Source organism: Panthera pardus, unplaced genomic scaffold (genome assembly GCF_024362965.1).
Source record: "Panthera pardus isolate Hobbes unplaced genomic scaffold, ASM2436296v1 HiC_scaffold_8, whole genome shotgun sequence".
Taxonomy (NCBI): domain Eukaryota; kingdom Metazoa; phylum Chordata; class Mammalia; order Carnivora; family Felidae; genus Panthera; species Panthera pardus.
Genome location: NW_026527013.1, coordinates 65,159,151 through 65,180,971, shown reverse-complemented (window position 1 = coordinate 65,180,971; position 21,821 = coordinate 65,159,151). Strand labels below are relative to the sequence as shown.

The window sequence follows — 21,821 nt, the reverse complement described above, 5'->3', positions numbered from 1 at the left end:
CCAGCTCCGTGTGACGTTTCCAGGCTGCGACCTCAACGGCAGAGTCATCGGGAACCAACCCTTTGGTTGGACACACTCGTGTTTTCCCCTCACCCCTCTTCCATAACCCGCTCCACAAACACCGGCTCCTGTCCCCACAGCGCTCCACCAAAGCATCTCCTGTTTTCGAATGTCACTGCAGCTGGATGACATTAAAATAGAACTTAAGCCAGTGGCGCGCAGGTAAACCAGCTCTCAAAAAAGAAAAGGAAAAAAAAAAAGCCCTAATTCGTAGCACTTGCCGATTTCTGTGGTGGAAATCCTTCCAACCGCAGCGGGCTTCAAGCTACCAACAGTTGAACCCGAGCCTGGAAGCTTCTCTGAGCCTCTAACAGTTGGTATATTCCTGCTGGCCCCGGCACACCACGAACTTGAACATACTTTCTAAGTTCCCTACGCGTCTGTCAACCGCTCCCTGCCCCGCCACCCCCAAATCCTAACAGGCTGAGGGTTTGAGCAGATCTGTGGTAATGCGTGCCCTGTAGTTTCTGCTTAGACTTGGAAGAACGCAGGGCTTATCTGGCAGGTACAGTAGCCTGGCCCCAACCACTGTTGAGCTGTGGAACCAGTAAGACGGCTTCCTGGGGCTGCCAGCCTCACTGAGCCTTTTCATCTAATTGAAATGGTTCTGTGGAAACTTTGCAAGGCAATGGTTAGGGCTCTGCTCTGCTTAAACCTTTCTACTTTTTGCATAAAAGGAGGGGAAGCTTGTTTTTTTTTTTTTTTTTTTTTTTTTTGAGTTATATTTACACTTCCCAAATCAGAAAATGTCCTAACCAGATAGGAGGACAGGTGGCGAGTGGTAACCACAACTCAAAACCTTTTTTTTTTTTTTTCCATTTCTTTCTGAAACCCCATATAGGAGGAAAGTTAACGAAATGTCGGTTGGTTGTTTTATGCCCAGAGCTCGGTATTCTTTCAACACAGATGGAACAGAGCAGAAAATGAAATTGGGACCAGACCACCTAGGACATAAAATGCTGTTGATCTATCTACCCTGGTGCACACGAATCTATTGCCTTGGGTAAATCGATTGGGTACGATGTGATCCTGAATTTGTCAGAATAAAATGAAGATAAACACTGATTTCTATTTGTGAAAGGAAACAACTTTTTTGTTGTTTGTTAAAAATTTTTCTTTAATGTTTATTATTGAGAGAGAGAGAGAGAGAGAGAGAGAGTGAGTGCAGGGGAGGAGCACAGAGAGAGACGGAGACACAGAATCTGAAGCAGGCTCCAGGCTCTGAGCTGTCAGCACAGAGCCAGACGCAGGGCTCGAACTCACGGACCACAAGATCATGACCTGAGCCCAGATGAGACGCTTAACCAACTGAGCCACCCAGGCGCCCCCGCAACTTTTCAAAGTGAACATGCACTTTTGGAGACATGAAGCATGGTTGGAAACGCCAGGGGCAGAGTTCTTCAACCATCTGTGGCCCAGTTTTTCTACAGGAATTCCTTTTGTAAAAGAAATGCATAGTCAGGTTCCAGAACCTACTGACTACATTAATCAGCCCAAAGTTGCCCCAGTGAATGTGCTCAATTGTGTGGGGTTGACGTGTTCAGGCTCGAGGGCAGGGCTTGAATCCAGGGGCTCGCCTGGGAAATGTGTGGAGACATTTATCATCAGGTGTGACACCAGTGGCTCACATCCCCCAGCGGGAGGGACAGTCTCAGCCAAGGAAGTCATCTCTGCCCCGAATACCAACTGTTCCCACTGAGAAACAGTGACCTAAAATAATCCACAGGGTGGACCCTGAATTCAAACAAAGCCTTTAACTCCTTCCCCTTCACTTCCTCTCTCTGGGGTCCTACCTGAGAGAGCAACTGCCCCGTTCCCTGCACTCATTTGGTACATGCCCCGCAGGCCTACTCGGTGCATGGGAGGTCCAGGTGTTGGGGGTGCAGACTGAGCAAATCCCAGAGGAGTGCTTTCTTTCTGAGTGGTGGCAGGCAGTGTTGGGAACAACAGCAGGGTAGGGAGGTACGGACTGGCGATGCCATCCAGGGTGGGCTCAAGGAAGGCCCTCTTTTCCGGCGCTTCTGGATGGAGACTGAGGGCAGTGAGGGGGAAGGCTACGGGGAGCATGCTGCAGGCCTGGATGTGGCCAAGGCAGAGCCCAGGATGGCTCAACCTACCTCCCCTGGGCCTCCCCTTGGGCTATGCTAGTTTAATCCTTCCTCTTCACCTGCTCCTTCTTATTGGCCTTCAAATATACATTCATATTCTTCTCCTACAGATCAACCCGCAGGTAGGGCAGGCTTCCTACCCTCTGCTCACCAGTGCTCCCCGACGCTTGGGCTCAGGCCTCCGTCCTGCTGAGCTATTTTTAGGGATCCACCACTGATCTCCCAAAGGCCCCGTTCTCCAGCACCGCTCACCCTTCTCACCCTCGATATCACTTCTCGTAGTGGCTTCTACACCATATTTCTCTCTAGAAATTTCACCTGAATCCAACAGCTCATTCTCTGCCTCCTTCCTTGCCTTCTCTCCTAGACAATAATATGCCTCCTTTACACCCATGCTGCCTTCCAGAAGGTTCCTTGGCTACCAACTGCCATCACATGTCTAGTTGACCCAACCCCCCATGTATTCCCATTCTGCTCAGTGGAATGACCGCCTTCCAGTCATCAAGGTGGAGGCTGCAGTCACTTCCTGCATGTTCCACATTGAGTGATGCACAAATGTGGCGGCCACCGCCCTGCCTCCTTCTGCTGCAGCCTTCACGCTCCGGCACAAATTGCGTCTCCCTGTCAACTGTCCCCAGGGCTCTCTCCAGCACACAGATCCGGCACAATCATCCCCCAGACTGTCACTCTGGGAGGGGTCCCATCCGAGCATCACGCCTCACTCCCAAGAGGAAGCCTCTTCACCCGCGCTCTTGCCTTCTACCCAGCCACCACTGTTCCTCAAGTCCAACGTGGCTCAGCCCTCCTACCTGCTCCAGCTTCTACTTGGGGAGTCCTCCCCAACCCTCTTCTCCCCTCCGCCCAGCTCAGCGAGGAGCAAGTCTTCCTTCCCTACATTTTTGTGCATCACTGTGGTGCATTTGGCCACGACCCCTGGTGCATTTGGCATCATGGCATCAGCTCGGCACAACGAAGGGCTCTGTCGGCATGAATGTTATTGAATGGGAGGTCCTAAGATCCGAGAAGCCAAGGTCTGAGCAAACAACTAAGCCAGCATCAATGGTATCTGCACAAATCCCAAAGTCAACCCAGCAGGGGAAGCCTCCCGTGGCGGCCCTGTTTTGGATCGTACCTTGAGAACCTCTGGGACGTTGTGGGCATTTATTCGTGCACACATGCAGTCCATACGGGCCCTCACCAGACAGTCCATAAGGGACAGGACAGAACAGAACAGCACAGCAGCCCAACATCCCCACACACACGCTCCTGACCGGTGCCCCTCCACGGAGGCAGCGTAACGCTCCCACATTGTCCAGTCCGGGCTGGACTCTTCCTTGTCCCCTGCTCTCAGCCTGGGAATCTAAGGGCCTTGCTAGACTGACCATGTCCTGCTCTCTCTGCCTCATTTCTTAAGGACGCTGGGCTTTGGGGGAGGTCACTCGTATTAGGGTCTCCCCGCAAAGTCGCCGGCCGTGAGGTGTCACCGGCACACGCCTATCCATCCAGGTGCCGTGGAACATCTCACGGCGAGCCCGGTGGACGGAAAGATAGCGATTACCCAGCAGTGGCCTCTGTGGATGACCGTCCACCTGTGAGCCACCTGGCCCGTGGTTTCCACATGACAGCGGTGGGCAGGGTGAGTCCTGTCAGCTCCCGGGGACGGGAACGGTGTGAATCCACCTGCCAGGGCCAGCAAGGATGGACACAGCAGAGCCAGGGATGGAGTCCCAGGCCAGAGATGTTCCTCCAGGGGAACTGTGAGTTCTTGTCAAACACCACACAGAAGACACACACACACCCCAGTTTCATTTTTTTCCAAGGAATGTTCTTCAGCGTGTGTGGTCCCGTCCCGCCCGTCCCCAGGAAACACAGTAAAAGATGATGCTGGCATCACACACAGTCACTCGCCCTCATCCGGGGCGCCACAAGCCGTGCATCCTGCAGAGACCCCCACGGAGCCTCAGTGCTCTGCACTGGCCAACGACACAGGGGTGACAAAAACACATTCCAACGGGAAGCAATGAACATGTTCTATACCAGCCGCTCTTCTGAAACCCTGAAAGTCTTGGGCAGGGGAGGCAAACCCACTTTCGTGAGGCCACCTCTCATGTTTGGGGAGATTCAGGAAAATGGGAGTCTTTCCGACTGCAATCATCGGGGCTTGGAAACGTCCTGGGGACAACACGTCCCTCTCAGGGAGGCGTTCCGAGACGGGGACAGTGAGCCACAGGGGAGTCATGCAGAATCTTACGCTTCTGCACCACTGGAGCCACTGCACGGAACGCACGGCGAGGTGAACAAGAATCCAAGTGACAGGCTTTCAGTTTTGCCTCAAAGGACAATGAACCCCCCAAACCCAGCCAGCCAGCCACCAGGAGTCGTGCAAGCAGCTTCTGGCCTTGGGACTGCTTTCGCAAGGGTGTATCCCATCTGAAGGCGCTTGAGCTCGGCTGCAGCCAGCGCTCAGATGCTGTTAGATAATTTTCCTCCCTCACCAAACTGGGGTTTATCGGTTCAGAGGAGATGCATTTCACAGATAAAAACAACTTCCTCTAACTGCTGATTAGATAAGGAGGCATAGCATCCGTCCTCAAAAGCCGGTGCCCAATCTCCAATTAGACCAAAGCCACTGCTTTCTCTCTCCATTGGGAAAAACTCTCTGCACCGTGTCCCCCTCATCCCCAGGCTGCCGAGAAGCCTTCCAGGCACGCAGCCACCTCTCGGCGCTGCCTTGGGATTCTGCCTAAACTTGAAAACGAAGGGTGAGATCGGGCACCCTGATGGGCCAATTAGAAGCATGTGACTCTTCCAAATCTGTCATCGAACTCATGACGCAGTGAAGGGATTTTTACTTCGCATACATCAAAAAAAAAAAAAAAAGAAAATTTATGTCTTCACATCCTTGATCATTTTCCTGGATTCAAGGGAAAGGGGAAAAAAATCTAGAATTTTTTCTTTTTTTTTTTTTTCTTTCCATTTTTGCCAGCGTGTGAAGCAAACCGTGGTCCAAGGGACTTGATGGAAAGCCAGATTAGCTTCGAGAAGGCCACCCGGGGGGTGCAGAGCTAGGCTCCAAGCACCACCCTGGGACGTGACACACTGCCTACTGGAGAGAGGTCCTGAAACAAAGCACCGACCCTGGGGTGGGGTGGGTCACGCAAGTGAACAGTGCAAGAGAAACACCTTCCAGAAGAAAGCAGCGGCATGCGTAAATACATGTTCCCGCCCCACATTCAGGCCCAGAGTAACTGGAGAGTGACTGGATCCCCACGATCTGCTCACGTGGCCAAGCCCTCTGGGACAAGCCTTCAGCAACCCCCATCAGTCTCCAGTCTTTGGCCTTCTACTGAGTCAACTGCTGTACGTTTGCTGACTGTCTTCCTCAGGGACAGCCATCTCTACTCCCATCTTTCTTCCCTGACTCTGGTTCCTCCCTTCCTCCTCTGCTCCGGCCCCCAGGCTTGCCTCCCCGCCAGCCCTCTCCATTCACAGGGGAGGGGCCTCCTCCGTGCCCCGCACCTGCCTGGCAAGGGAGCCAGCCTCTGACCCCAGGCCAGGGCCCCCCTCCAGGCCTGCACGCTCCCCCAAAGCACCCTGGGGCTTGAGGAGGACCCGTGCCTAATGTTGGGACTCAGAACCCTGTTCACGCGAGGGGAGGACAAGGCATCAAAGAAGGAAGAGGCGAGGGGTCACTGAATAAAGGCAGAGAATAGGGAAGCTTGTAGTTTCTTTCCGCGCAAGGCTATCTATCTGCCTTGTTGGATGCTAATCCCTGCCATCATTCCTACGCGAGATGCCTTCAAAAGCCCCTAGAAGAAATCTCGAGCCCCAGTTTTCCACGTCTCTCACCTGGCTGCCATGGCGAAGCGGGTACACGTCGGGTTGCCCGAAGCGGTCACTGAGTACACGCTCTGTGTTACGTGCTTTCACACACAACCACTTCAGAGAGGTGAGACTTCTCTCATTTTTAAAGAGACCACTTCAGAAGCAGAAGCTATCGTCCCATGAAGAAGACGACATCCCTCCCCGCCCAGAAGTTCTCCTCTGCGTCCAACTTCAATTCTCCAAGTTACATTTCACGTCTCTGTTTCCTCTTACTGGGGCCCAGAAGAAAATGGAGGCACGTAAGAGCTGTAGCCATACTCCTCTGACATCTGGTCCCCATCTCTCTCTCTCTCTCTCTGTCTCTTTAATCCAGGAGGCCATATTTCTACACGGTCCTCCAGGGTTCCTCCAACACCGGGTGAAGGAATGAAATGTAGAACCTCTCGGTTAAGCACCTGACTCTTGGTTTTGGCTCAGGTCATGACCTCACATTTTATGAGTTCAAGCCCCGCAGCGGGCTTCACCCTGACAGCACGGAGCCTGCTTGGGATTCTCTCTGCCTCTCTCAAAATAAATAAATAAACTTAAAACAGTTTTTTTAAAAAAAATTAGGGCTGCCACTTCTCTCCACCAGGCGGGGTTGGTTTCTACCACTCCCCACCGATTTGTCCGAGACTAGAGTTGAGATTCGACGCGTCTACCCCTGAAGGGCAACATTACTGGAAGCCACGGCCCATGGTCTCTCTTAAAGCAGACACGCCAGGGGGCCATTATCGCCAAAGAGTTTGCACCTTTGGGGCACCTGGCCATTTGTCCGTCCACTTGGGTCGGGCAGTGGCCAGCGCCCCCGAGCTCTCTTCTAATTCCTCTATTTGGGTTCTATTTTCAGTTTGCCTATTCCTTGGGTCAATTTTTTTTATTATTATCAATAAATTGTCCTTCTGTCCTCGGAGCCCCAAACGTTACCTGTTTTCTCTTTCCCTTCCCTCCAGCAGACCAGCCACAGGGCGGTCTTTCTGTCTCATCAATCTTTACAAGATCTGCTTTGCACAAATTGCTTCCTTTTTCTGCTTTTTTAACTGTCCTTTTTACGTTCTGCCTTTGCCACTCTGTCTTCAGCAAAGTAGGTTTCTATTTTTTCATGTAACCCTGGAAGCCCTGGAAATGAGATGAGTTTCACCGCTGTTGCCTCTTGAAAATGAGGAAACAGGCTACAAGGTGGTGAAAGTCTGGCCAGAGGCACACGGCCGGCCGCGAGAAGGGCTCGGCTTTGGACGTGAGAAGCATCCTCTCTGACTCTGCAGCCTTCCCCCTGCGCCACCGGCCCTCGCCACCCCTTGCCACTCCTTCTATGGGACCAGCGCTCAACAAAGACACTTCACTCCTTCGGTGCAGGGAGGGGCTGTTTCTCACTTCCTGTTGTCTGCCCTCCAACACCCCTCTGCTCTTCTGGCTTCTTCCCGTGGAGCTGATGACACAGGGCTTCAAACGCACCTCCCCCATCCTCCCATCTACAACCCCCCGGGGTTTTTTTTCCATCGTCTCCTATTGCCACTTGCACACTTAATTTGTTTAACGCCACGTATGACAAGTCACTTCCAGAAACAACCTATCAGCACACGCTAATGCTAGTTGGTTTCCTACAAAAATCCTAAAGCATGGTTTCTAAAACTCAGATGCTGCGGAGAATAACCGACTGCCTTGATGCCTCCCTGTGCTTGGTCTTCTGGAATTCTCGTTCTCGATAACTGCTCCTCAGACCCCTCCCCTCTTGCGCATTTGAGCGGCTTCCACGCTTCTGCATTTCTTGGCTTCCTGGCAGCGATCCATAACCGGCTTTGACCTCTAGCCCCTCCAGGGGAGCACTGGCTCTCCGAAACGGCGTCTCGGCACCCCCCTTCAAATGGCTCTCCCTGCCTGGCCCTGTTACGGCTACAGCAACCACTCTTTACAAGCCAAGCCAGAGAGGCTTTCCAGGTGTCTTAAATTTTACAATTCTGGAATTCATCTGTCACAAACTTCATCCCAGTAGGAGAAGCAGATGAAAATCCTGTCGCACGTGGCAAGGGACCACTGGCGGGAGACCACAGGGAACCACGGACCAGCCCCAGTTCCACGCCACACCTGCCCAGGGCACACTAACCTCTAGAGCTCAAGCCTCAGCCGAGCGAACCAGCCTGGGAAGGAGTCAGGAGTGCCCGCCAGCGGCCTGGTGGCCTCGTACTAGGGAAAGGTCCCCAGCAACTGGAATCTGACAAGAGGTGCATCTAGAATATCGTGAAGGCACCTGTAAGGAGTGTGTATTGACCTATGCCAAGTACACTCCATGCTGTCCTCTGCTCTCCGGGAATCAGCCAACTATCGGGGCAGCGGCGAAGAAAGCAGGGAGCGCTCACTGGTTAACCCACGACGACTTCAGAGTCCTGATGCTGATGTCTGGGCTCCGGGTTCATTGGAACAGTTGGTGGCAACGTAGCCACCTAATTTCCTCTGTGTCCCAGGTAGGTCAAGAGCACACGCCTGCCACAGTCCAAAGTGCAGAGAACAGTACCCACCTCACTGGCTGCTTCCAGGACGGGCGGGGGTGGGGGGTGCGATGCAGGGCCGTCCCCAACATTAGCTATTCGGGTGCCATCTTTAAATTCTCATCATACATGTGTGCCACCACTGGCTTGAAATTTGGCTTTTTGATTTATGTCAATGTGTTTTCAAAGGAACTGCTTAGCTAGCACTGTATGTGATACACCAATACGACTTGATCTTAAAAATAAATGTGTCAACGACAAAGCAGCGGGCTCTTGTGTGTCCAAACTTTGGGAATCCCAGAAGTGATGTGGAAAATCCAGAACTGTTTCTCTTCCCACCCACTCCCCCACGCCCAGTGGCCACAGTCTAATAGGAAAAATACGTCATAAATGTACTTGTTTCCTTGGTTCATCTCAAACGAATGGATTTGGCCACTCTCCTTGTCTGTTTGCACCATGAATTGTGTAGCTATTTTTTTCTGTAAAAGAACCCTTATACCCAGAGTCTTCTTGGTTTCTAAGACACATGGAAATAACACAAAATGCGTTTCTTGGTTACTACATCAGGATGTCCTATAGAAAGATAGCTGCGGTGGTTTCCAGAACCCCGAGACCTTCACACACATCACCGTCCTCGGCTGTGGATGCTTCCAGAGCCTCTCCACATGGGATCCATGCCTCCTTGTTTCCACCTGCGTCCCCTACATGACACTCTTTTGTGCAAATACATGGCTCTCAATATCACAGTTTTTTTTTTTTTTACTTCCAAAAAAGAAAGAGAAAATAGGTATTCTAGAGAACTGTTGACTCATTATCTCGTGAGAACACGGTATAAAGTGTGAAAACTAGTCTTTGAGTTAGAAATTGAGTCTGATTCTGACTCTGTTTTTGACCTCAGTTATTTTGCTGAACTTCTTGGGACCTCCGTTCTATAAAACCAAGAGGGGAGACCGGGCTTTCCAAACGTGAACTGTAATGTGGAAGTTAACCATGGCAGGGACTGTGGAAACTTCAAAACCTCTTTATGGAAAAGGCATGTGACAAAAGGCTTTTTGTAACATTTAAAATTTTCTATTTTGCATTAAATTTGGCATTTAAGACACACAGCTGAGAGGGTCAACATAAAATGGGCAGACTTGGTTTCTTCTAAACCGAAGCTCTCACGCTAACTCACCCTACTGCCATAACGCATACAATGTATAATTGTGACTACCTAGAGCCCATAAAACCGGGTATTTCTGCGGCACCCCGAAGGCGGGAGACAGCACTATGGATGTGCCCCATGCGGGGGGGGTGCTCTCCCACTGTGCTCTTTGGCCCCTGCATGTGAGTGTCACGGCCACGGTGACCTGTCTGTCCTCCCGCACACGAGGGCCCCACCTTGGTGACCTTTACCCCATGTCTTCCTAACATGGTGGTTGAGGGGAAACAGCAGGTAAGATGATCCCAACCGCCTGACCAAGGACTGTGGAAGGAGACGAAGGGACCTAGGTGGTAGGGGAACAGAGTGTGCCACAGCCCGCCAATGGGACGCCCGGCCGGCCGACTCACCCGCTCCTCTCTCGGACTTGGAGCTCTGCTGTCCTCCAGACGTGGTGGAAAGGTCTTCGGGGATGGGCATCGGTTCGTCCCCATCATCCGGAGTGTCACTCACCGGGGGGCTTTCCTTCCCTGGGGAGGCAAGTAGCAGCTTGAGTGTCTGGGGTCGTGGTCACTGCCGAGGGTGGTGATTTACATAGATTTCTATATTATGGATAATATGGGGTGGTCTAGTCCACCCAAATCAATGGTACTTTTCAGACATTCTCACGATCACTGCTCCATGCCAGTGACCAGACTTCCACAGCCTTATTTAGGACATCTGTGTGATACCCCATTGCATGGCCACACTAGGATTTATTTACATCCTTTATTCTCTTTTTGAATGTATATGGCTTTCCATCTTTTTTCCTCTTAAACGACACCGTGATGAACATCCCAGTGGCCAACTTTTGCACATGCTCTCAACAATCATCACAGTATAAACTCCCGGAAGTTTTGTGTGTGGGTCCAACGGCACCTACGTTCAAATTTCATTTATTTATTTATTTATTTATTTATTTATTTATTTATTTATTTTTATTTTAGAGAGAGAGGGGGCAGCGGGGGGAGGGGAGCAGAGAGAGGGGGAGAGAGAGAGACAGAATCCTAAACAGGCTCCATGCTCAGTGCGGAGCCTGATGTGGGACTTGATCCCACAACCCTGGGATCATGACCTGAGCCGAAATCAAGAGTTAGATGCCCAACTGCCTGAGCCACTCAGTGCTCAGGCATCTACATTTTGAAGACTAGCTCACATTCTTTCCTGTAAGCTGGTTCCAACCTACCCTCTCACAATCAGGCTTCTTCCCACCTTCCTATTAATTTGTTTTAAAGGTCAGCTGACTGATTATCTTGCTCAGAGCTACACGTGCTGGGGCTGTTCACTGCCTTTTAGAGAGCCAGGGAATATTCTGCCAGTGGCCTGATTTGATTCCACCTGGCGGGGAGTGCAGGCTTGGAAAGAGAAGGAACAGGGAATCCGATGCCTCCTGGGACCACGATTCTCTCCGTGGAATTCTTACTTTGAAATACAGCAAAAGGATCCGCACGACTGAAAAGTCGCTTCTCCTTTGCCAAGTGCGACTCAGCAAACGAAATCGGGTTTTACAGGAAGGCTAGATCTATTCTGACCCCATTAGAATTACCTTTAACCAGAGGCTCCCCCACTGGGGAACCCACCCTCCCCTCCGACTCCCAGAAACCCAGCGCTGGGAAGCCATGACTGGTAGAAAACCCTCTTGTTTCCCTTGAAACTGAAGCACCTGTCCCTTCCAACCTTCTAGACACAACTTAAAACTGGCTTAGACAACACAGACCACATGCACGAAACAACGCTGATGCAAAATAACCCATCAGAGTGGCTGCAGGACCCCGGTGGAGACGAAGACCTTCAAGGAGGTTAACAGAAAAGTGGAAGGCGGGGGTTACACATTCACTGGCAGGGCTGGTGACCTGGCTTCGCAGGTGAAGGACATCCTCGCAGAGCACACAAACGCTCGGGACCCAGAAAACACAGCTAGGAAGAAGACATCGTGGCTGAGTCCTCCAGCTTGGCTGTGGTCGCTGCAGTTAGCATGTTTTCACACAGAGCATTACTGGGTGTGTCTGGAGAGCCAGTACAACCCGAATTGTTAACGATGGGGCGGGATTGCGAGGATGTCCCAAGAAACCAGAAAGCCAAAGAGAAACGGAGGGCAGGTGCGTTCCATTGAGCAGGAGAACGAGGGAGGGAAACGGGTTAGCTGATAACTGGTTTCTCCTTATGACAGCCAAGTGCAATGGTTTTCAGACTCTGAGAACGGCAGGGGGTGGTCAGAGGACAATTCTTCTCCTCCTCCTTCTCCTTCCTCCTTTTCTCCTCCTCCTCCACTTCTTCCTTTTCCTTCTCCTCCTTCTTTTGCTAAGACGGATCTTACACGGAACTTCGATATACAAAACCAGTCTTCTGTGTGTAAAGTGCGGACACTGCAGGGTGGGGTGGCTGGAAGGCCACCTGCCTTCTCAAAGACCTCCTGACAAACCCCCCAGAACAGACGGTGGAGACCCCTGGCTGAACCAACGGACCCAAAGGTTAAATGTGTATAACAGAGTGAGCGAGGCGGTGCGCACGTGTGTCCTTGTGATTAACAAGCTGTCGTTATCATGGGGTGGGCGTGGGGGGCTGAGGAACTAATCTTTATGCACTTGTTTATCTTCTCCATGATACCTCCCTTTGAGATATCCCATGATGCTCTCAGAAGAAGAATCAGGACTTACCCAATGAAGGAACATGGTCTCTGATGCTACAGGATGTGCAAGTAACTCTCAATGACTCTTTTGGTCCTTAACTGCTCTGTTTATTGGGGAACAAGATCGACCACACGACACTGAAGATGCTCATATAACAGATGCTCCCATGAGTTCTGTGGGTCTGGTCGGGCTCCAGCACTGAGCGAAATGCCAGCTCTCCAGTGCCCGTCATCCTGAGTCTCAGCCCTCCCACTGTTTCCTGCATGGGGGAGAAAATGCCACCAAGAAAGCAGTGGGGATGATGATTCTACACGGGACAGACAACCCGGGGAGAAGGCGCAGTAAACACCCACCCCTGGTGTATACAGTGGTGCACAAAGTCAGACCTGGTGGTGAGCAGAGGGGGATATGTTCATCTCCCCTCCGGGGGCTCTGCTGTCACACGGCCTGGACTCGCCTTCACTCACTGAGAGTTTTCAAGAGGTGGTCCGAGTCGCCTAAAAGTCCCCAAAGTTTGGGCGGCCGCTAAGACATGAATCACTCCCACGATCCTTTGTGCCCAATGGTCCTTAGGTTCTCTCCCTGTGGGAGGTTTCTACGATGAACACTTAGCGCTTTGTGAAAGCCTTCCTGTTAAGCAAAGCTTTTTGTGTGGGTTGCTTTTAAACAAATTTGCCCGGTTAGCCATTTAAAACACAAAACCACGGGAGGAGTATAAAAGGTACACAACTAAGGTCATTAGGTCAACACATCCCAAACATTAAGGCAGGGTGACCAGAAGTCACTTGAACCAGGATATCATTCCAACAGAAACATGGCATAAGTCACCCCTTCAAGACAGTAAAATGAGGCTAGAAACCTGATTTTGGCCTATCTCCCACGGCTGGTTGAAGATAGAAAAATAATGTGTGTGAATGCTAATCTATCCAAGAAGCTTAGGGAACCTGTTCTGCACATGTCAGCAAGCCACAGAAACACGAGGTCTGTGTCATGCCAAGTGCCTGTACCTCTCCTAAGTTCACGCTCAGAGACACGACGGCACGTAAAACTGTCCACAGGACGGTTATTATTTTCATGGAATCATTTAGGAGGGGAAGTATAATTTCACTTTGCTAGAAAAATGAAAGAAACTTCTTACCAATTTATATTTAATCTTCCTACTGCTTCTGCTTTAAATAAAGCACAGGTAATCTGTGAGAAGTGTTTTGGGCAAATTAGATGAAAATTTGCATAATTTGCCTATCAGAAGCCAGTTAATTTAATTTCTCAGGTAGATTATAATTCATCCAACAAAGGTCTGTGATTCCCCATCTCACGAATGCAAGAGTGTTTTTTTTTCAAATTTTTAAAATGTTTATTTTTGAGAGAGAGAGACAGAGAGGGAGGGAGTGGGAGAGGCACAGAGAGAGAGGGAAACACAGAATCCGAAGCAGATTCCAGGTTCTGAGCTGTCAGCACAGAGGCCGACGCAGGGCTCGAACTCATGAACCACGAGATCGTGACCTAAGCCGAATCAGACATTAACCGACTGAGCCACCCAGGCGCCCAAGAGTGGTTTTTATATACAATGACCCAGAGGAATGTAATTCCTGGGAGTAAATAAAAACTCAAAATATAGATTCCCAACTCTTGCATAGTGGACAAGCTTGTAACCCAGCACGCTGCCTGGCTTCCTGTGAGACTTCTGGTCACTCACTGAAATTCTCGAGTCTCAGCTCTGCAAATTGAAAATGGTAGCTGGGGGGCGCCTGGGTGACTCAGCCAGCCAAGCATCCAACTTCAGCTCAGGTCATGCTCTCACGGTTCGTGGGTTCGAGCCCCACATCAGGCTCACTGCTGTCAGCCTGTCAGCACAGAGCCTGGAGCCTGCTTCAGATTCTATGTCTCCCTCTCTCTCTGCCCCTCCCCTACTTGCGCTCTGTCTCTCTCTGTCTCTCAAAAATAAATGTTAAGAAAATTTTTTTTAAAAAGGCAAAGAAAATGGTACCTGTATCTTCGCCACCGGGTGCGTGTACAGTTGAAAAGAGAAGAATGCTTGGGGCAGTGTTTCCTAAAGGTAGACATTCAATCAATGTGGTTTACTATGAGACACATTTCCACTCACACACTTCAGTATATGAGGCTCATTTCCCTAAGCAGATTATGTATGCCTGCGAAGCATACTTCTTTCCCTGTTCCAACAAACATTACAAAGACCATTAAGAAGACATCCAAAGTAGCTTTAGGGTTATAGGAGCCCGAGGACCCTTAAATGGCAACTGGTTCACATCCCTCATTTTGCAGAGGATGCTATGGTGGTCCAAGAGGCAGGAAACCTGTCTCAGGTCCCACAGGTGGGGACAGAGATGAGGTATGGACACAGGGCTCACCATCCCTATTCTCCCATGGGCTGTCTCTTCCCTTAGAAACGAAAGCAAAAAATAATGCACACCCACAAAAATATTTTGGAAAGATTGCCAAAGAAGGAAGACACACATACACACACACACACACACACACACACACACACACACACACACACACACCAAAACCAAAACCAAAACTAAAACCAAAAAAAACTTTGCCCAAAGAACGAATGACAAGTGCCCTATAGTTAGGGAGAGCCCGGCGGTGCCTGGGAGGTTCAGTAAGTTAAGTGTCTGACTTTGGCTCAGGTCATGATCTCACGGTTCGTGAGTTCAAGCCCCACATGGGGTTCTGTGCTGACAGCTCAGAGCCTGGAGCCTGCTTTGGATTCTGTGTCTCTCTCTCTCTTTCTGCCCCTCCCCAACTTGTGTGCTCGCTCTCTCTCTCTCTCTCTCTCTCTCAAAAATAAGTAAACATTAAAAAAAATTATTTTTTAAAGTTAGGGAGAGACTGCTCGTGCAGACTGTCTGCTAAGCCTGTTCAGTAACCTGGTCTCAAATCGTGGGTGTGAGTCAGTAACATTACTGAGTATCTACTCTCAAGACCCCATTGACCAGGGCTCAGTCCACATTTAGGAAAAAACCCCAGCAAAAAAGAACGAGGCAGTTTGAAAAAACATCCGACATTGAGAATTTCTTTGATTTTCAAGTGAATATTTCACAGATACTAGGCTGACCCCCCATGGCACCGCCAATGGTGGAACATTTTTGAACCCAGGAAACTGGCAACTTCGTAGGGTTCAACCTGGAAAGTCTATGTTTTTTCTTTCCTGTAGACAGAACCTGACATTGAAGAATTTTATGGGAAAAGAGGGTGATTCACTAACACGTTCCTCAGTGTATCGAGAATGTCAACTCCCGTTTGACTAAATGTACATCCTTATTCCACAGCTACCTGTCACTATCCTCAATTTCAGAAATGGGAGAGAAAAAGCGACGTGATTAGGTGTGAATTGGAGAACCAGCAAGAAGCAGAAAGTGTCCTTCCCATCTTTCGGGAAAATGGCACAACCCTTCAGATGCTCTGCTCGCTGTTTAGAATGCTGCCAGTTACACCATTCGTGTTTTGGAAGGAGCATTTCCTCTGCTGAGTGTATACAGACTACATTTCAGACCAAATCTGGAATCTTCTCGACCACAGAGGCGTTTCCTTTTTCAGGCCTTCCTGGGCCACGGGACTCCCTTCATTCTTGCACCCCTCCCCCAATGCCCACTTTCAAAAGCCAGCAACCAGAAAAACTGAGTGTTTTGCATCATGGTAAAGGGCAAGAAAACAATGAGAGGAAAACAAGGCTTTTGATATCATTGTTGACAAGATATGAGACAAAACACTCTGGAGATGCCCACCCGGGTCAGGGCCTTCAGCTGTGGCTCTGGGACCTCAAAGGACAGAGGCTTCATTCATGTGTCACCTTAGAAGCTACCTAAGTGAGGGGTGCCTGGGGGGCTCAGTCGGTTGGGCGTCTGACTTCGGCTCAGGTCATGATCTCACAGTTTGTGGGTTTGAGCCCTGCGTCGGGCTCTGTGCTGACAGTTCGGAACCTGCTTGGGACTCTCTCTCTCAAAGTAAACAAATAAACTTAAAAAGAAAAGAAGTTACCCAAGAGAAATCAGAAACAATGAAAGGGTCTCTTGGCCTATGGAAGTTTTTAACATCCTGCGTTTTTGACAAGCTAATTCCCTCTCCCTGAGGCCTCTGGCAATCCTGGGTGGGACCCGCTTCCCCAGGCCAATGGGAGGTTTCCAAGAGCCAATCTTTTTTTTTTCCCCCTCTGTTGTTTCTGTTGTTGTACTCCTCTGTTTCAGAATCAAGGAATGTGTCTGAGAGACATAAATGCAAACAGACCTTAAAGATAGCAAGATAGTAGATAAAAAGCCTATAAAGATGTAAAGGTTCCCTTTTCTTCCTCCACAGCCCGACCTCCTTCCCATCACCAAGCTCCAGAGGGCAAGTCTAGATTGCTAACTATCCCTCCAGAATTTTCCTCAACATGCAAACATGTAGACTGAGTGCGTGTGTGTGTGTGTGTGTGTGTGTGTGTGACTTGTTTTCATTTCACAGAATGGATCGCGCTTTGCGTACTGTCTTGAACGCCGCTTTCACTTGGGCACGTGTCTTGGGCCTGTTCCAGTATGAAAGTTTGGCATCATCCTTGTTCACAAGAGAGGTTTGAATCAGTGTGCCCGTGTGCCCAAGTTTTTAGACATTAGCATCAGCGCTGCAGGGAGCGTCTGGGTCAACTCCCTGCCCGCTCGTGGGTGCAACTCTACAAAGAACTCCTTCCGTACCACGTAGTTCACACAGGGAAATGCCAAACTGCCGGCCAGTTCTCACTTCCACCCACGTACGTGACGCTCCTACACGGCTGGGCCGACAAGCTAGCCTTGGCCTTGTTCTCGGTAGCCTGGGGAGTTTAAGTCCACGCTTGCCAAGTGACGGGATGACGGGAGGAGCTGGGCCAGGGGAGGCAGGAGACGTCTGGGATTGCGGCGTGAACTCGAACCTTCTCTCCTGCACACTCTCCAGTGGGCGAACATCCACCAAGTGGGGCAGCAGTCACACGTTTGGTCCCGAGATGCGGAATTCAATAAAAACTTGTAAACGGGTGGGGGCAGGTGAGCCAAGCCGCCAAGGACAGGCCATTCTCCCATAGAGGCCAACCCCAGGATTGGCCATGAGCCTGGCAGGTTCTAAAAGGTAAAATACTGAAAACCCAAAGCCCAGACACAGGGCCAGACAGAGGGTGGGCTTCCCACGCCTAGGAACACGGGAGCCACACAGGCTTTGCCGGACGGGCTGATGGGTCATCCTGTCCAACACTGCCTAGTGGGACAGTGTGTGATAGGCCCTTGGGCCTCACCTCCCAATACTGACCACTCCACGTCCTGGGTCCCCATGATGAGAAGAGCCACATCCAATATGGCTCGAAAAAATGTTCAGCAAAGGGGAGCAAAGCTTAACAGATACTCTAAATTGTGTTTTCCAGCTGTCTTTCTCCCGCTCTCCCTCTCAAACACCACCCTTGGCATGGGTTTGGGGTCTAGAGCAGATCAAGCAGTCACTTCCTTCCCCCCACCCTCCCAAAGAGTATCAACCTATATGGAACCCTTTCCAGGTTGCTCTTGGATTTCATAGGAAAACTAATTTTATCTGGGAGATTTTTCTGTTGAGGTTCTCAAACTGGGATGAACTCTAAGAGTTAGCAGAAAACATGGACCCCAGTTCCACGCTGGTCTTTCCTCCAGCAGGAAAGCCTGTCTTCCTCTCTTGGGAGCTCGGCGACCACCTGGGCTCCTGGCACCCAGCGGAGCCGTCCTCACAGGCCTCCCATCCAAGTATATCCCACAAGGGTCTCACCTGAAACTCGGGACATGTCTCGACTCTCATCAGCGTCCATTGTCCTCAGGTTATCTGAGAAAGAAGAGGAAGGGATTTTAGTTTAAAGCAAATTACTAATAAGATATGAAGAGAGCGAGAGCGAGAGAGAGAAGCTCTATGCATTTAACAACAAGGTTATCTACCAAGAAGAATGCATTTTCCTCCTCACATACTTGCTGGAGTATCAGACTGGCACAGACCTTGATCCTTTTAAAAACAGCATTACAAAGATTGATAAAAATATCATTACAAGCACAGGAGGACCAAATTTGTTATTTATTGTTAATTTCCTACTGCATAATAACCCAAAATGCAAACTGACTGCAACAAAATTAAGCAGAAAATTAAATGGCCCTGGGTCATTGTAGGCACAGAATTCATTCTCTTGGCTGATCCATAGTTATGTTCTTTCTAATTTACTGAGCATGCATCGATGAACCTTGAGTCAGCTTGGTGACACGCATACACTCAGCAATCAAAAAACGAAGCAATTTGCTGAAGAATGTCTCATTTACCCAGGCAGGGCTGCATATCTGAGCGGCTCTCGTCCTCCCTCCATCAATAATGAATACACCTCCAGCCTGGCAGATGGGCAACGCGGCTGCTTCCGTCTTTGTCCCCACTCTTTCAGGGACCCTGCCTCAGACATCGCCAGCGCGCTCACGCAGGAAGTGAGGCTCACGAGGGCAGCAAGACGGGGCTGGGGCAGCCCCCAAACCTTCCTCTTTGCTGACACATGGCTGGGCTCCTCAGATTGGTGTAGGAAGAGAAAACCAAGCGGGAAGAGCCATCCTGGAGGGTGACAGGGAAGGCTCTGCCAGGCGCACCGGGCAGGGGTCAGCGCCCGTCGGCCCTGGCCTGACCTCGGAGGTCTGGGGAGCCCTAGGAGGGGACACCTGGAGGCCCCTTGGGTAGGAAAGCTGTGGCCACCAGGAGGGGACCTCGACCAAATCTGCTCATTTACGCTCTGCTGGACAGCTCGGGACAGAGCCTTCTCTAAGCAACAAACTGAGTCTATCTGATGAGTCTAAATGAGGCCACCTCTGGTTCGGGGGGGGACCACACCTCTGTCTCTTGGGTTCAGGTGTGTGGATCTGAGCCAGGAGGCCAGTCTTCAGCCGACCCGGACACTGATGGAGAATTCAGGGGACCTTGCCCTCTCCAGTTCGGCTGAGACTACGCAGGCAGGGGCAAATTTAGGCGTGCAGATCAATACATAGATGCCTGTACGGCGTGCGCAGAATCCATATTTTCAATTTCTATAGTATCAGTACTAGTCACGAAGAAGACACGAATGACTATCACTTTTTTTTTTTTTTTTCTGGACGGGGAGGGGTTTTCAACTATTTCTGAGAGCCACTGAATGTGTCTGAATTGTGACAGGAATTTTCCAGGCCGGCGTGCGGTGCACGGTTACTGCCGCTGACCACAGAAGGGAAAAAGGCTCGTGGCCCACATGTATTTCAGCCCCAAGACTGAGGGCCCACAAGCAGGCCGGAACCAAACACACGGGCCCCAGAAGCAAACCCAGAAGCAAACCCAGAGCATCTAAGGTGCCACAGTCTTCCATGTTAAACAGGCAAAACTCTAGGATTCTTTGGAAACCACCAAGACGACTACGTAGAAACAAGACACACACGGTTGAGAAAAATCTCGAATCTTTATACAGCATTAAGGTGAGGTCCTGTTTTCTGAAGGCGAGTACGGTCTTTTATTGTGGAATCACACAGACCAGTCTTGAAATGTCCCTGGCATGAGTGGGGGACACCTTGTTGTAACAAATACTCTTCTAAATAAACACTAGTCTAGGTGCCAGAGACAGATTCCTGATAAAAAAAAAAAAAAAGTATGGGGGCGCCTGGGTGGCTCAGTCGGTTAAGCGTCTGATTTCGGTTCAGGTCACGATCTCACAGTTTGTGGGTTCGAGCCCCGAGTTGGGCTCTGTGCTGACAGCTCGGAGCCTGGAGCCTGCTTCCGATTCTGTGTCCCCCTCTCTCTCCGCCCCTCCCCTGCTTGCACTCTGTCTCTGTCTCTCTCTCAAAAATAAATAAACATTTAAAAAAAAGAAAGTATAGGGGCACCTGGGTGGCTCAGTTGGTTGAGCATCCGACTTCGGCTCAGGTCACAATCTCACGGTTCGTGGGTTTGAGCCCCGAGTTGGGCTCTGTGCTGACAGCTCGGAGCCTGAAGCCTGCTTCGGATTCTGTGTCTCCCTCTCTTTCTGCCCCTCCCCTGCTCTCCCCCCCCACCCCGCAAAATAAATAAACATTAAAATAAATAAGTAAATAAACACTAGTCTAAATAAATCTTGCAGCAACTACTAGTCTAACAACAAAATTTGTAGAATGTTGACTTAGAATCCTCTTGCTATGCAAGTGACCCATTTTTTTCAACTTCTTTTTTCATAAAGGCAAGAAAATGCCCATAACTCCTACCACTTAGGACTACTCAGTTTTGTGCGTCTGTGTATGTGTGTTTGTATACACACACAGAGCACTGGACAAAAACAGGACACTAAACTTATTCCAAATATACTGCTGTGAATTTTTTTTTTCATTTCATCCTACACCTATTTTTTGTATTTCGCAAATCTACATCAACGCCCTCATTTCAATGGCTACACACAGCTCAGCTGTGGGAACTGATTTATCCAGCATCCTACTGTAGAGTCAAGCTATTTCCAAGCAAAGGACAGACTGTTTCCTAAAGCCCCATAGATGGCTCCCCACCTTGGCTCTCAGGGAGAAGGCGTCCTCCCTCATGGTGGCGGCAGAGAGGGAGACCCTCTGGGTTTGAGGCCAGGGCCAGAATCCATTCACATCAGGTCCCCCGTCGTGGGTCTGGCGATTCAGGCAGGAGGTGTGACAGGTGCCACAAAGCAGAAAACAGAGGGTCTGAGGCCCAGACCAGGCTCTGCTGGGCCGGAAAGGTCTGCCCTAGGCAGTCACCTCACCTGTGTGTCCTGTGTGTCCCCTCCAGGAGGCAGCCCCATCCCAGCAGCCGTCTGCACACTCAGGACGGCGGGTGTTCTGGGGGCCGGCGACACTGAGCAGAGGACGGGGAATCTGTGTCAACACGCCTGTTTCCATTTTCGCTAAATGTCCACCCCCACCCCCACCCCCACTATGTGTAACTCCACTGGGTAATCAGCACCACCTAGATTTTCAAACACAGTCTGAATGAATCCTGCTCCGCGTGGGCGTGTGGCCCCCTTGCTCAAGACTAATGTCGGCTTGTTACCACTGCTTTGACTTTCTTGACAATTCGGGGACAGGGCCCACGCCCCGTGAATTCTGCAGCCGGGCTTGCTTGCCATCACACGGGGAGGGGGACATGGGGGGACTTGACCAGCTCCTTCAAACTTCCCCAAAGTCCAAATTTGCATCTCTTGGGATGGAACAGTCGTGACTTTTTTTTTTTTTTTTTGGTAAAAGTGACTGTTTTCAGCCAAAGATCAGACAAATCATTCAGCGATGGGAAACTGATGTGAGGGCGAGGAAATTCCGTCCCCTCCAAGACCCGAGATGACAGAGGGGCAGCTGGGGGGGGCATGCGTGTCTGGGGGGGGGCGGGGCTCTGCACTCATTTTCAGACAGCTTCCTGGCCGTCTTCTCCCACATGGACACTGTCTGTGTCCAGCGTCAAGTGCAAAGCGGAGAGCTCGGGCTGGACAGGGTCTCCGCCACGAAGGAGCTCACGATCAGAAAGA

The 21,821-nt window shown here is 50.4% G+C and overlaps 1 protein-coding gene across 17 annotated transcripts in view; it reads right to left on the bottom strand.

Moving 5' to 3' along the window:
• The window catches only part of IKZF1 (IKAROS family zinc finger 1), a 102,699-nt gene that overhangs the window by 68,822 nt on the left and 12,056 nt on the right, over nucleotides 1-21,821 (bottom strand). For 15 of the 17 annotated variants that reach the window (XM_019451010.2, XM_053898328.1, XM_053898323.1 and 12 more), the window contains exons 2-3: nucleotides 18,092-18,145; nucleotides 10,070-10,189 (exon numbers count right to left, since the gene is read on the bottom strand). In XM_019451010.2, the coding sequence (XP_019306555.1) occupies nucleotides 10,070-10,189; nucleotides 18,092-18,131 (160 nt within the window). In that variant the 5' untranslated portion in view covers nucleotides 18,132-18,145. Of the gene's footprint in view, nucleotides 1-10,069; nucleotides 10,190-18,091; nucleotides 18,146-21,065; nucleotides 21,158-21,821 lie in introns of all 17 variants that reach the window. The other 2 variants (XM_019451007.2, XM_019451008.2) reach the window with 1 other exon arrangement.